This window comes from Hippopotamus amphibius, chromosome 4 (assembly GCF_030028045.1).
Source record: "Hippopotamus amphibius kiboko isolate mHipAmp2 chromosome 4, mHipAmp2.hap2, whole genome shotgun sequence".
Lineage (NCBI taxonomy): Eukaryota > Metazoa > Chordata > Mammalia > Artiodactyla > Hippopotamidae > Hippopotamus > Hippopotamus amphibius.
Window position 1 is genome coordinate 18,877,938 of NC_080189.1, and position 16,216 is coordinate 18,894,153.

The 16,216-nt window shown below is 36.7% G+C and overlaps 2 protein-coding genes across 12 annotated transcripts in view; one reads left to right on the forward strand and one right to left on the reverse strand.

Annotated features, from left to right (window-relative positions):
- Positions 1 to 16,216, forward strand: part of CYREN (cell cycle regulator of NHEJ) — a 132,644-nt gene that overhangs the window by 74,130 nt on the left and 42,298 nt on the right. The gene's annotated exons all lie outside the window — the stretch shown is intronic.
- The window catches only part of AGBL3 (AGBL carboxypeptidase 3), a 106,991-nt gene that overhangs the window by 49,519 nt on the left and 41,256 nt on the right, over positions 1 to 16,216 (reverse strand). The window contains exons 1-6 of one of the 11 annotated variants that reach the window (XM_057730505.1): positions 15,726 to 16,141; positions 11,342 to 11,504; positions 10,108 to 10,234; positions 8,993 to 9,093; positions 8,674 to 8,789; positions 6,657 to 6,723 (exon numbers count right to left, since the gene is read on the reverse strand). In XM_057730505.1, the coding sequence (XP_057586488.1) occupies positions 6,657 to 6,723; positions 8,674 to 8,789; positions 8,993 to 9,093; positions 10,108 to 10,234; positions 11,342 to 11,500 (570 nt within the window). In that variant the 5' untranslated portion in view covers positions 11,501 to 11,504; positions 15,726 to 16,141. Of the gene's footprint in view, positions 1 to 6,656; positions 6,724 to 8,673; positions 8,790 to 8,992; positions 9,094 to 10,107; positions 10,235 to 11,341; positions 14,770 to 15,008; positions 16,142 to 16,216 lie in introns of those variants that run through there. The other 10 variants (XM_057730504.1, XM_057730515.1, XM_057730506.1 and 7 more) reach the window with 10 other exon arrangements.

Below are 16,216 nucleotides of genomic sequence, written 5' to 3' on the forward strand. Positions count from 1 at the left end.
GAGAGCCTGTCTGAGGATGGAACCAACCCAGAAGAGACAGAAATGACATTAAAATGGGGAAAAAACTCTGAATCCTAGTGATATCCTTTGAGCCCCTTATTTAAGCCACGGCTAAAGCCAGCCTTGTCCCCAGACTTTTTCCCTTACTAGGCCAACCAATTCCCCTTTTAGCTAAGCCATTTTTTGGAAGAGTTTTTTGTTCCTTGCAATGGATGGAGTCCTGAGACACACTGTCAGAACATGATTTAGAATGTAGAGAAGAAAACAGTCCCCATGTCAGTAAGTGAAAGCTGCATCTTCAGTTGCTCAGGCTTGGAATTCTGGAGACCTCTTTCTCTCCTTTTTATTTTTCAGACTCCTACCCAAGCCATAAGTAAATTCTCTAGACTCTGGCAGATATATCTAAAACCTGATTACTTCTCATCCTCTCTACGGCTACCGCCTTGGTCCAGCCCCCACTTTTTCTTGCCTGTATAACTGCAACAGCCCCTTAAATGGTCTCCTGTTGTGATGACCACCTCCTCTTGTGGTCATCATTCTACTCTCAACACAGCAGCCAGAGTGACCTTGCTGACACTTAAAGCACATCATGTCACTCCTCTGATCAAAACTCTCCAAACTCTGAGTAAAAACTGAAGTCCTAAGCCAGGTTTTACATGATTTGCCCCCCTCAACTCCTGACACCTATCTCACCTTATCTTTTACCACTCTCCCTTACACTGTTCAGTCTTCTCTACCTAAATTAGCCTCCTTGGTCTTCTTAGAAGATGACAGACATCCTCCTTTCTCATGGCCTTTGCACTTCTGGTACTCCTGCCCTGGGAATAGATCCCCTTGGATTGTTCCCAAATTTCTACTCTCCCTATTCCATTGGTGTTAGATTTGGACATACGACTTGATTTAGCCAGTGGAAAGATAAACAGGGACTTTAAATGTACTGTCGTGGTTTGGTGTGCCCTCCTGAACTCTGGTGATTTACCATGAGCAGAACATACCCTAACTGGCTGCTGGTTTGAGGTGGGGGGAGGAAGAAATGTAGAATAGACCTGAACCAACCCACAGTCTGGATATAAGTTCAACTGATCCCCGATTAGCCCAGTAGAGCCATAGATGATCCATGAACAAGAAAATAGATATTTGTTTATAAAGCTATTGAGATTCTGAGAATTTTGTTTTAATGAATAAAATATGAATAGTATAGAAACTGATCCCTAGAAGTAGAATGCTGTCTTAATAAAAACCTAAAGTATGTGTCAGTCATTGGCTTTGTGACTAAATAACAACAAGTGGTTATAGGAAGCTAGCTAGAAAAATAGGGAAACAAGTTATGTAGAGGTGATACACTTAGTAAAACTGTCTTCTGCGATAGTGTGAAAGACGGAAAATTTACCTAACAGACCTGAGTCACTGAGTAAAGAGATTTTGAGGCAGGAAGTTTAGAGTATGAGTTGGTTGTTGCTAGCTTCATTTGATAAGGTGCTACAAGAAAAATACTTGGATAAAAAAATTAAATTAAAATGGAAAACAGCCCCAAATTCTAGAATTTGTAGGTTGGCTTCAACATAGCCTTGAGGCAAAAGTAATGGCTTTTTACATGTGTGGTAGACAACCTCTAAGGTGATCTCTGATGATCCCCATCTTTTAGTATTCATACCCTTCTGTAATCCTAGGTCACTGGGCTCAACCTAGTGACTTACTTCTATATTGAATGGTATATGGCAAAAGTAATGGGATTCTGCTTCTGAGATTAGGCTACAGTGAGCCTGTAGCTTCTATCTGTGTGCCCTCTTTTGCTGTCTTACTTGATCATTCTGAGGAAAGCCAGTTACGTGTTGTGAGCTGCCACACAGAGAAGCACACATGGCAAAGAACTAAGGGAAAACTTCAGCCATCAGCCAACAAGGAAATGAGACCCTGAAGCAGCCTGTGAGGAACTGAATCTTGTCAGTAATCCTGTGAGTGAACCTGAAAAATGGATCCTTCTTCAATCAAGCCTTCATGTTTCCACAACCTGACCAATACCTTCAATGCAGTTCTTTCAGAGACCTTAGATAAAGGAACTCAGATGAACCACTCCTGGCTTCCTGACTCATAGGAACTGTGTGATAATAAATGTTTGTTGTTTAAAGCTGCTAAGGCTTGGGGCAATTAGTTACTCAGCAACAGAAAATGAATACAACATCAGTCTTGATCCATTCACCTGCTATAACAAAATACCACAGACTGGGTGGCTAATAAATAAGGGAAATTTATTTCTCATAGTTCTGGAGGCTGGAAGGTTGAGGTGAGGATGCCAGTATGGTCAGATGAGAGCTTTTTTGGGGGGGGGGTTGTAGACTGCTTGTTGTATCCTCACAAGGCAGAACGGGCTAGGCATCTCTCTGGAGCCTCTTTTATAAGGCACTGATCCCATTCAGAGGCCTCTGCCCTCATGACATAATCACCTCCCAAAGGCCCCACCTTCTACTACCATGATATTGGGCATTATAATTTCAACATAAGACTTTTGGGGGATAGAAATATCCAGACCACAACATTCCAGCCCTAATCCCCCCAGATTCACATCCTTCTCACATGCAAAAATTCATTCATTTCATCCCATCAACCCCTAATGTCTTAACTTATGCCAGCATCAATTCATTCCAAAGTCTTATCTCAATATCATCTAAATCAGATATGGATGAGATTCAAAATATGATTCATCCTGAGGTAAATGTCCTGTCCAGTTTTGAACCCATAAACCCAATCAAGTTATGTGCTTCCAAAATACAACTGTCGGACAGGCATAGGATAGACATTCCCATTGCAAAAGGGAGAAAAAGGAAAGAAGGATGGGGTGATGGGTCCCAAGCAAGCTCAAAACCTAGTAAAGCAGATTGATTCAATGAGATCTTAATGGTCATTAATAATTTTCTTGCCTCAATGCTCTGCCTTCTGGACCCACTAGGGGGAAATATCACTCCAGCAGCTTGGCAGAGTGCTACTCATGCCTGGCTCTCTGTTGGGACTCTGCCCACACCACAGTGCACAGCTCCAGGTGGCCTACCTCCATGGCCTCCATTGGAAGCTGTCTGCCCTGGTAAAACCTAGGTGTTAGTGGCCCTGATGGTCTCTTAGTCACCTTCAGGGCTTTTAAAAACTTGTCTTGATGACACAGATGGAAAGATATAACATATTCTTGGATTAGAAGAATTAATATTGTTAAAATTACCATACTACCCAAAGCAATCTATAGATTCAGTGCAATCCCTATCAAAATACCAATGGCATTTTCCACAGAACTAGAACAAATAATTTAAAACTTTGTATGGAAACATGAAAGACCCTGAAGATCCAAAACAATCTTGAGAAAGAAGAACAGAGCTGGAGTAGTTATGCTCCCTGACTTCATACTATACCACAAAGCCACAGTTATCAAAACAGTATGGTACTAGCACAAAAATAAACACATAGATCAATGGAACAGAATAGAGAGCCCAGAAATAAACCCACTTATGGTCAATTAATCTATGACAAAGGAGGCAAGAATATACAATGGAGAAAAGAGTCACTTCTTCACTAAGTGGGGGTGGGAAACTGGATAGCTACACATAAAAGAATGAAATTAGAACATTCACTAACATCATATACAAAAATAAACTCAAAATGGATTAAAGACCTACAAGAAAGACCAGAAACCATAAAACTCCTAGAGAAGAACACAGGCAGAACACTCTGAAATAAACTAGCAATATTTTTTGGATCTGTCTCTTAAAGCAAAGGAAATAAAAGCAAAAATAAACAAATGGGACCTGATTAAACTTAAAGTCTTTTGCACAGCAAAGGAAAACATAAACAAAATGAAAAGACAACATACTTAATGGGAGAAAATATTTGCAAATGATATGATTGATAAGAGATTAATATCCAACATATATAAACAGCTCATATGACTCAATATCAAAAAAAACAAGCAACCCAGGACTTCCCTGCTGGCCCAGTGGTTAAGACTCTGCACTTCCACCACAGGGGGCATGGGTTCGATCCCTGGTCAGGGAACTAAGATCCCACATGCTGTATGACCAAATAAATAAATAAGTGAAAAGAAATATAAAAAAAAAACCCCAAACAAAAACCCAAACAACCCAATCAAAAAATGGGCAGAAGAACTGAATAAACATTTTTCCAAAGAGAAAATGCAGATGGCCAACAGGTACATGAAAAGATGCTCAACATCGCTAATCGTTAGGGAAATGCAAATCAAAACCACAATGAGATATCACCTCATATCTGTCAGAATGGCTATTATCAAAAAGAACACAAATAACAAATGATGGCGAGAATGTGGAGAAAAGGGAACCTTTGTATACTGTTGGTGGGAATGTAAATTGCTGCATCCACTGTGGAAGAGAGTATGGAGGTTTCTCAAAAATTGAACTATCATGATCCAAGCAATTCCACTTCTGGATATATATCCGAGAAAAACAAGACCACTCATTTGAAAAGGTACATCCATCCCAATGTTCACAGCAGTATTTACAATTGCCAAGATATGGAAGCAACCTAAGTGTCCATTAACAGATGCACGTATGAAGAAGATGTGGTATGTATACACAATGGAATACTACTCAGCCATAAAGAATGATGAAATTTTGGCATTTGCAGCAACATGGATGGACTTGGAGGGTATTATGCTAAGTGAAATAAATCAGAAAGAGAAAAACAAATAATGATACCATTTATATGTGAAATCTGAAAAACACAACAAACTAGTGAATATAACAAAAAAGAAACAGATTCACAGCTATAGAGAATAAACTAGTGGTTACCAGTGGGGAGAGGGAAGGGGGAAGGGTCAATACAGAAGTAGGGGATTAAGAGATACAAACTATTATGTATAAAATAAGCTACAAGGATAATTGTACAACATGGGGAATACAGCCAATATTTTATAATAACTATAAAGGGACTGTAACACTGAAAAATTGTGGATCATGGACTTCCCTGATGGCACAGTGGTTAAGAATCCACCTGCCAATGTAGGGGACATGGATTTGATCCCTGGTCCAGGAAGATCCCACATGCCACGGAGTAACTAAGCCCATGCACCACAACTATTGAGCCTATGCTCTAGAGCCCACGTGCCACAACTACTGAAGCCTGTGTACCTAGAGCCTGTGCTCCACAACAAGAGAAGCCATTGCAATGAGAAGCCTGCACACCACAATGAAGAGTAGCCCACTCTCTGCAACTAGAGAAAAGCCTGTGCACAGCAATGAAGACCCAACACAGCCAATAAACAAATTTATTAAAAAAAATTGTGGCTCACTATACTGTACACCTGTAACTTTGTACATCAATGATACTTCAATAATAAAAAAAAAAACCCAAACTTGTCTTGAAGAACATTACACATTCTCAGCTGAAGAGCTCTGTTGTACCATACTGTAAAATTGTAGAAGTCTGACAGCCTTCCTTTATTCTATCCTGTCTCTGTCCCCTTCAGTTCAAACTAGCAGTTTTCCTGCTGGGGTGGCTGATTAGTTCCGTGGTTCATACCTACACTAATCTCCTAATCAAATGCTTGGTCCTCCACACACTTACTATTCTATTCTGAACAACACATTCTCATTCTTTGGATTATGGATGGGCTGAGAATTTTCCAAATTTTAACGTTCTGGTTCCTTCTTGCTTAACAATTCCTTCATCAGTTCTTTTATCTCTTCTTGCATTTAACTGTAAGCAGTCGGGAGGAACCAAGCCACTCCTTTAACACTTTGCTTAGAAATATCCTCAGCTAAATATACAATTTTATCACTCACAAGTTCTACCTTCCACAAAACACTAGAAACAAACACAATTCAGCCAAATTCTTTACCATTTTATAGCAAGGACTGCATTTTGTCCACTGTCCAATAACATGTTCCTCATTTCTGTCTGAGACCTTATCTGTAGATGGTTACCTATGTGTTCTCTAAAAAGATGGAAACTTACTCTACAGCTCTCTTCCTTTCTTTCTGAGCTCTCTCCACAATCACCTGTAAAAGTCCTTTCATGGCAATATCAGCATTTTCTAACATGTACCAATAGAGTACTGTCTTAGCTCATCTTAGTCACCTCCTAATACCATCACATTGGAGGTTAGGGTTTTAAATGTGTGTATTTGGGCCGGGGGACACTAACATTCAGTACATAATACCACCTAAACTCCCTAATCCTCCTCCTGCTCTAATTTCCTTCTTAGGCACTTCTCATCATGTAACGCATCATATATTTTACTTACCAACTAGAGATTTATTGTCTTGTTTTGTTCGGTGCTCTATTCCCAAGCATGCAGTCGGAGCTCAGTACATAGCTGTTAAATAACTAAATGAATATAGGACTAGCAGTCAGGTGATGTATGTTATGCTACCAACTATCATTAAGTGGTGTGGCTTTTGAAAAGTAATGTAATCTCTCTGGATCTTAACTGTTCTCATCAATAAAGCAAGGGTGTTAAAAAAAACCCTAAGGGTAGAAAATTCTGTGATTTAAGGATATGGTACATAATAAGAAAATAACAATTATGCTATACAGTAATTATACAACTGCAGACTTTTTTTGCCTGATTGTTAGTCATAAGAAGAAGAGTACCTATTTGGCATATCCATATCATAGGCAGAAAGTTTCAATTGTACCTGAGAACTCAGCTTGAGAAGATCAGTCTGAGAGTCATTGGATTCTGAACTGTCAGAGCCGTGGCTACTAGAAAAAATAATAAATTATTTTAATTTACAGAATGTTTTGATGGTATTTTAAAACTTCAACTGTTACTTTTACTTCATTATCTTATTGGAATGGTAGAAATAGTTCTAATTATAAGAAGAAGAATGTTTACAAAGGTGGTGTAGATGTTTGGTCGTTCTAGACATTAGAAGAGTATTAGAAGAATGATGACTGAAATTGGTTGAAACACGTCAAATACAGTAAAACCTTGGTTTGCAGCATAATTCGTTCTGGAAACATACTTATAATCCAAAGCACTTGTATATCAAAGCGAATTTCCCCATAAGAAATAATGGAAACTCAGATGATTTATTCCACAACCCAAAAATATTCACATAAAAATGATTATAATACTGTAATATAATACAAAATAAGGAAAATACAAAATATAAAGAAAAATAAACAAATTAACCTGTACTTACCTTTTATTTTTTTATTTTTATTTTTTAAAGTTGTTTTTTACTTTTTAACAAATTTATTTATTTATTTATTGGCTGTGTTGGGTCTTCATTGCTGCACATGGGCTTTCTCTAGTTGCTGAGAGTGGGGGCTACTCTTCATTGTGGTGCGCAGGCTCCTCATTGTAGTGGCTTCTCTTGTCGTGGAGCATGGGCCCTAGGCGCGTGGGCTTCAATAGTTGCGGCACATGGACTCAGTAGTTGTGGCTCACAGGCTCTAGAGCACAGGCTCAATAGTTGTGGCACACAGGCTTAGTTGCTCTGTGGTATGTGGAATCTTCCCAGGGCAGGGCTCGAACCCATGTCCCCTGCATTGGCAGGTGGATTCTTTACCACTGCGCCACCTAGGAAGTCTTGTACTTACCTTTTAAAACCTTCATGGCTGGTGTGAGGGAGACAAGAGAGGAGGGTTATTATGTAGGGTGACTTTCACTATCACTAATGGAATCACTGCTACCTATTGGCTCAATGGAATCTTCTTTCTGTGCAACTTTAGCAAGGAACCTATCCAATGACACTTGCTTTTGCCTCCTTTGGAGGATTTCACGGAAAGGTGACATTGCATTGTCGTTAAACAGATTCATCGCTCGCACTGCTACAGCCTTGTTTGGGTGGTGCTTTTCTACAAAATTTTGCACTGTTTCCCACATTTTACACATCTCCCTAATCTCATTTGAAGTAAGGGGTTCCTCCGCCTTTTTCTCCTCCTCCTCTGCAGATGAGATCTCCTCCATAACCTCTAGCTGTTGCTCGTGATGCAGATCCATCAGTCCGTCAGTGGTCAGCTCCATTGGCTCAGCTGTGATCATGTGACATTTGGTGTCACGTACTACTCGTACTATAAGACATCGCTCATTTATCAAGTTAACAATTTTTAGAAATGTTTGCTCATCTTGTGGAACACTCGCAGAACAAGTTACTTGCAATCCAAGGTTTTACTATATAGACAAATCAATGAGTTCAAAATGAATGATATTCTCTTTCTGCAAACAAACTTATTAGTCGCCACTGGAGGTTCCAGGGGCACTAACTCGAGGTCTGAAAATTTATAAATAAAGGGAAAGAATCAAATATTTGTTCTGCTTTTCCTATAGGAACTACACTAAAATTAGTAGCTTCCTTTTTCCAATAACATTCCCTTGGCATTAAATTTTGCACTTATTATTCACTAACTTAGGTTATTTATATAGCATCTCTATAAGTGTGTAAGTTCTCTGTGGGTAATGACAGCATTAAAAACAATTTGATATGTCTTTTACATACAGTACATAGTGGGTGCTCAATTAATATCATTTGAATAAATGAAGTCTTGATGAGATCTGGCTAAAGTAATGTGCATGGGAAAAATTTTCCTCCACCTATTTTTCATAATTCAGTACAGGCTGACAATCATATCCTCATAGTATTATAAAGAGCACAGTATCAATAGAACAGCATAGCAAATTACCTTACTTCTACCATCTTGACTTACCTAGACTCTAGAAGATCCAATGTAATTCCTTTCAGAGAACTATCTGAATCATCAAGGACTTTTTCCAAGTTTATATGTTTCTCCATTTCTTCTAATTCTTTCAGGCACTGATAATACTAGGGGGAAATGACAGAAGAGTTAATTATAAAATAACTATTTCTTAATTAAACTAATATTTATAGACACCTGGAACATCAAGTACCAAAATACACTGAACGCTGTTAGGATGTTAAAAGGAACAAAGTGCTGTAGGCCCACAGGCAGGTGATGTTCTCTAAGAGACTGGAATCTGATGTTTTATCAAATGGACTTGACTTACCTTGGTTCGGTCTGGATCACAGTAGTCCAAGAGAGAGTCACAAAAATGATATCCCATCAACTCCAAGTCTTTTATGTTGAAATGAGTGCCTCTTTTACTACCTAAAACATCAATAAGTTTATCCACCCTTGAGGGTGAGTTAAACATTTTTTCCTAGCAGGTATGCCTAAGTTGCAAAACAGAGTATAAACAAAACATCTGATATGATTCCATATCCTGTCCTTTGGATTTTCTACTCTGGGGCAGGTCACTTAACAGCTTATTGCTTTCCTTTGTTCTCTCTCCACCACCTGGACCAAAGGTGACTTAATACAATTAGTCTATGTTGCAAAGCAGAAGAAAATTCAGTAAGAAGGTTATGGAATATTTGGTTACCAGTTATAAGCACTCTAATTATCACTTAGAGAAAATCCTGGGTAAATATTTTAATGTTTTCATCATCATTAATAGTGTTATATCAATTTCAAGGTGCTTTAAAAACTAGCCAGAAGTTACATGAGTGGATTTCCAGCACTTTCCTTTGAGTTGATATATTTTCTAATAATGTGACAGTTACCTTAATATGGGGCATTCTAAGGATATGTTAAATGTGACTAAAAGGCTTCTTAAATGGAAGTAGTGCACATTTTTATTTGTAGTTCAAGGAACCAATTAAACTAAAGATTGACAAAAAACCAAAACAATACAAAGACCCAGTCTATTTTGCCTAAAAAAATAGCAAATCTACTAAAGGTATTTCTATACTGATATTTTAATTACGAGCATGGCTTTTTCTTGAAATCATTAGTCATCTGTAGGAACCCCTTCTAAAACAAAAACAAAAACCCAAACAAGCAATTAAAGATTAGTTCATGAAACAACCAATTAGATATTCTATATATGTGTTAAAACTTCTTTTTCTAAACAAAGGAAAATGATGAGTTAGAGATATACTGTGGGAGTTTGTTTATTCATATTCATCCTATTTATAGAATTGATTAGATATCAGTATGTATCTAAGTAGAAAGAAAGTGCTCACTATCTGTCTACAGTTTGTCTACACTATTAATCTTACATTAAACATGTCTCTTTGGTTTAAAGCTCTGACAGTCATGAATGAGGACACTTGATCTCACCCAGAGTAGATCCACAAAAACTTGTCTCCATGGTGAAGCTGTTCCTGATTCCCATTTTCCACATCACCACCCTTCCTGTTCCCTCTTTGCTCTTCTGAATATTAAACTTGCAAGCTGAGAATGAAAACTGAAAAGAAGCAAATAAAAATAAGACCCATTGCTTTTCTAATCACAGTGTCTTTTGTAGGGAGTAGGGTTGGAAATGAAGTAGTAGTTGTGCAAAAGCAGTAATTCTCTCTAAAGCTTCTCGAGCTTTTATTTCCTGACCAATGGAAATAACTCGTTTTAAGGATGACATATTTACATTTCTGAGAATTACAGACTTGAATTCTGAAATAAATTTTACTTTTTATCTATATATAACACATGCATTCAAAACTAGTTGACTAATTCTTGCTAGTGTTCACTTTAAAAGGCTAAAGGAAGGAGCCTAAACATGCTTAGGAATGAAGATCATGTTGTAGATTTTCAGAATTGAATAAAGATGCTTTATTATCACATGCAAGATAACTTGCCCTGAAGGACTATTATAACATTAGTATCTACAATGAGTTTTTGTAATTTAATTACCATACAATTTAAAAAAATTCCTTTGTGTTCAATTCTGTGAATTTTAACACATATACAGGTTTGTGTAAACACTACCACAAATCAGGATGTAGAACGATTCCATCACCTCCTGAAAATCCCCTTGTGCCTTCCCTTTGTAGTCACAAGTATTTCACTTATTTTGGTTTTAAATTGTGGTTTCCAGTTGTTCACTGTGAGGATACAGAACTGCAGCTGGTTTTTGTGGGTTGACTCTGTATCCTTTGACACTGCTAAACTCACTTATTCTATGAATTTCTGTGGATTGCATGGGTTTTCTATGAAGACAGTCACGTCTGTCTTTCCAATCTGTCTGCATTTCTTTTTCTTCCCTTACTGCACTTGTTAGAACCTCCAGTATAAGGCTGAATTGAAGAGGTAAGAGTGGATATCCTTGCCTTGTTCCTGACCTTAGGAGGAAAACAGTCATTCTTTTATCATTAAGTATGGTAGTAGCATATTGGACACTTTTTTTTCATATTTCAAATTACTGGTCATTTCACATAGTTGCTTTCTTATGGTCAATTGTATAAAGCAGTCAAAATAACTAAATAAAAAAGCAGTTTACTGAATAAAATTATCCATTTTGCTGTCTCGCATGGGCAACATGTAATAAAGGAAAAGTCAAAATATTAAAGGTGCTTACTTTATCTGGACAATTTTTGCTCAGCATAAGGGGGAAGATTTGTTGCTCTAAGTATACTGCTTTACATCTGTCACTACCATCACAGCCATACATGAAGATGTTCTGTTTCTTACTATGGCCATGAAGGTCACAATACAAAATAACCTCTAGTTTCTCCATCAATCTACCAAGAAGAAAAAGAACAAGTTACTACATTTTACGTCTGCATTTTTCTTCTACGGTTGTAATTATGGATTAACAAGTCTAATATCCAAATAAACAGACTTTCTTACATCCTAGTTTTCAACTTCTTTTCTTACCTCTTAGGCATATTATTATTAATATATAATTTTTTAAACACCTACAATAAGTTCCTATTAATTGTATATAAAATATGAATGCTTTAGCTTTCCAGTATAAGGATAAAATTTACCTTACTCCCAAGACTTTCTCCAACAGGATCTCTCTGCTTTTTTGTTTTTTGTTGAACACAGAAAACAGCTCACTCCTGTCTTTGCCTATTAGCTCTCACACAGGTTCTTTCTGACTGAAATACCTTCTTTCTTCATCTTTGTAAATGCAAATACTACCCTTTATCCCTCAACACTGACCTCTGTCTCACTTCCTAACTAGTCAAATCCATAGATTTTTCTTTTTTGAACTCCTGTAGGACTTAATATTGGTACCATTTACTTGGCACTTGCCTAGGTAAGTTTTTATATTTTCGAGATTTAATCTCGTTATGGATAGGGAATGCTTCAAAACATGTGAAACAGTGCTGTGTATACAGGTACTCAAATATGTGTTAAAAATTGAGTGCCTGATGACTTAGTGCTGAAGCCAATTAATATTTAACCTTTGAGTAATGTGGTGAGTAAATACCATTTTGAGAAAAAGGGTACCAAAATTTGACTTGATTGTTTTTCTGGTAAATTTCTAATAAATGATTTAAATAAATCATTTCTCAAGAGCACAATTCTTAGCCTGTATAATTTAGGCATTCAATGAATATTAAAGTAATAAAAATAAGCCCCCAAACTGGTTGATGAAAATAACTAGTAGAGAGGCTTTCAAAAGGAGAAAAAGTGGTGGTATTAAGGTGGTAGGATTATGAGCATTTCTGCATTTTCATATTTCCAACTTCATATAGCATTATTATATTCCTTAACTGAAATTATATATACTGTTTGTTATATCTGGAAGAATAAATATCAAATGTTAACAATTTTTAGTAATATGGAATGTATTACTTTTATAACAAAATATTAAATCTTAAAATCAAAATATTCAAAGCGTAGCTTCTATCCAAAACAATACTTCTTTAAACGATAGTGAAATCCCAAGCTGAAGTCTGTTACACGTATTAATTTATTGCCCCTTTTCACTTGATGACCAGTAAATTCTAACTGATAACATAAGACTGATAATAAAGCCACCAAATGATCATTACAAGTTTTTAGAAAAAGAACTAGCTTATAAAGTAAGATTATCAAGTTTGCTCCTTAAATGAGATATGCTGTATATTTTTAAACCGTTTCCCCAGTTTTAATGAACATTTGGTTTCTTCTAAGTGAGTCAGAAGAAACCTCTAAGTAATTAAATCCCAAAGAAGTGTTACTACTTTTGAAGTGAAACAGAACAGGGTCTCTCATCTTACACTAATTTAAATCACTTTAGAACAGTGGAATTTTTTTCTTACCCACAGTTAAAGATATTCTAAGTATCTTACACTAAGTATCCTATATTAGAATCTACTGTTATTCTCAAATACTTTAAATGTATTTAATCTTAGACACACTTGCAGCTGCTCACCTTTCCACACATATGTGACTTTTATTCTATTTATCTGCCTATGATGAATTAATTGCATTAAAGGTAGTTCTCTTTCTTGGAAGTCTTTCTGAAACTTATTGAATAGATTCCTGTCTTAACCTTCTTATGAGGCAATTTAAGAAGAATTAAGACATAAAATATCTTCCATAGAGACAAGCCAAGGGACCTTGGCCTGTAATCTATCTTGTGTTGGGGCAGGCACCCTTAATGTCAAAGAGCATTAAGTAGACATTATAAATACTCTAATGGGTATCCCATCAGTTCCCTTTCTATTAAAAAATAAACTTTAAATTTTGGAATAACTTTAGATGTACACAAAATTGGCAAAAATAATAGAGTTTTCATATACCTACCCCTCATCCAGTTTCCCCTAATGCTAACATATCACATAACCATGATACATTGTCAAAATCTAAGGAACCAATGTTGGCACATTACTATTAAACACTCAACCTTATTTGGATTTCACTAGTTTTCCCAATAATGTCCTTTTTCTGTCCCAGAATCCAATCTAGGATACCACATTGCATTTATTCAGCTCTCTTTCCATTGTTTGCCATCCCCAGGAAGATAAGCAAGTCACGGGTTATTCTTTATCACTTAAATATTTCCCAAATAACTTCAGAGAATCCTGAAGTCCACATTTGTGAGGGGTATAAAACCAGTTTTCACTTTTTTTGTGGGGATCTGCACCTCAGTCCCCATGGGTCTAAGCAGACAAAAGGATTAACATGAAAGCTGAGGCTGAACTAAGGTAACTAGAGCCAATGTTGGGTGCTCCTGAAGCCTGTCAGCTCCTTTGAGGGACTGGAGGTATCCTTGAGGTCCTCCTCCTTGGAACTGGGCTCTTATGCTTGCACTACGGGGCTCTGGTGACAGAGCTGGATGAGGATATAAACACTCTCTATAACAGTACTTATTACTGTAACATTTGAACAATCCTAAATAGTTTACAAAGAGTTTTTACATCCATATCTATTTCATTAACAACTTTCTTTTTACATTTGAGGAAACAATACATTTAGAGCTTCCAATGGTCCAGTAATATTGGGCACTTTAGTAATAATATTCTCATTTAATCTTCCTGTCTGTGAGGTAAGTATTATTACTCCCACACTACAGATGAGAAAACTGAGGTTTGGGTTTGTTTTTAAATTGCTCAAGATCACACAGCAAATGATATAGCAGGGATTCCAATCTGGTATGTTTTCACTCCAGTCTCCACATTCTTAACCAAAAAGGTTAAGAGGCTTTGGGTGTTCTTTGAAGCCAATAAATCTTTCTACTCTAGCAATGCCTATTCCTGATTGTTATTACGTCAATCTATTAAAAAATTCACCCAGTAATTCAACAAATCTTTAAATATTATGTGCATTTTAGTGTTCCAAGTCCTTAGAAAATTTAAAGCAGTTCATTTTTTCCAGGGGCAAATAAGACTATTCATGAAAGTTTAAATAAGTATGTAACCTATAATCAAAAGACTCATCATAGAGCAATGTATGCCAGAAGGCTCTGTAGATGTAATTAATTTTCACATATAAGGGATTCAAGGATCCCAAAATAAATATCAGTGCTACCATTAGCTTTGGGAAGAAGCCAAATTTAGGACAGGCAAATTTAACTATACATTTTCACTACAGACTCTATTTCATTATTTAAAAGGAAGCTAGTGAATGTACTGACGTAATGCCAGAAAGGTATAGAAGCAGAGTTGGGAAGAACGAGGAAAAAAATTAAGTAGCTATAGTTAAACTATCTTAAGAAAATATAGAGTAAAATGAGTGGGATCGTGGCAGCAAAACTCTTACTACCAAGTTTACTAAATAAGCAGAGGGTAATTTGAGGCTTATTTTACCTACGGATCATGTTCCGCGTATACCAAACAGAAGGAAATGATTCCTTCAGGAGAGATGTATAGTTACGGTTTAAATCCTGTCCAGCTAAGGAACACCGATAATTTCCCACAATCACACCATCTGGATTCAGCATGGGTACCACTTTGAAGATGAAAGTGTCTCGAAGCAACTGTGCATCACTTGAGTCTCCTAAAATATAATCTAAGAAGCCTTTCATGATCCAAGAGCTGTTGGTTTCTCCTGGATGTACCCTTGCAGTCAAAATCACGGCCTTTCGCTTTCTTGACTCACTGTTCTTCAAGGGGGTAGTAATTGTTAAAACATACACCATGTTCCTAGCAATTGTGTGGCACAAGACACGTATTTTACAAAACTTTGACCGTACTGGGTCATTATTGATGCTAGAGAGGTATTCTTGCAGGTTTGTGTAAGTGTATGGATAGCAGTGAGCAAAGTAGCAGGTATCTTTATTGTGTGGAAATTGGAATGTCCATGTAAGAGAGAAATAATGGCGCCCATCTTGCCCCTGGTTGTTTCTGTAATACTTGATTTGGTCTCCTATTCGCTGCCAGCCAATATTATGAGCGTTGGCCTCTTCTTCAGAATAAAACAGTGGGCGCATACCCCGATTATAAAGACTAGCAGGCTTGGTGAAATTGATAATAGTGAATCTGTAGACTATTCCTGCTTGAGTATTAGTGACTTGGAAATAGTACCACTGAGTGTGTTTATTTGTGAACAGGTCAGGGCGCACAGTCAGTTGGTATTCATATTCTGCCCTAATACACAAAAAAAGGAAGGGGGGGAAAAGCACATAAAAATGTAAAAATGACATACAAGTTTAAATTAAATAATAATAGTAATAATAAATATACAAATAATAAATTAAACTACCTATTCACAGAAAGCTTTTTATTTGGGAAACTTTATTTAGGCAGTATCCCATAGCAAATAATTGCAAAAGACCAAAGTTTTGAAATTTCCTCTTTATTGTATGCAAAACTAGTTCTATGCTAATTCTAAAGCCTTTTTATTCCTTTGTAATTCAAGAGAGCTCATGAAAAGTGGGCATTTGACAAAAATTATACATTTCAACCCAGTTATGTTTCCTATAAAAGCAGTGATTAAAGTTCTTAAGTTTTTAAGAAATAAAGTCGTGTTTCTTTTTTTACTTCAGACATATATTTCTGCTTCATATTAGATTCTA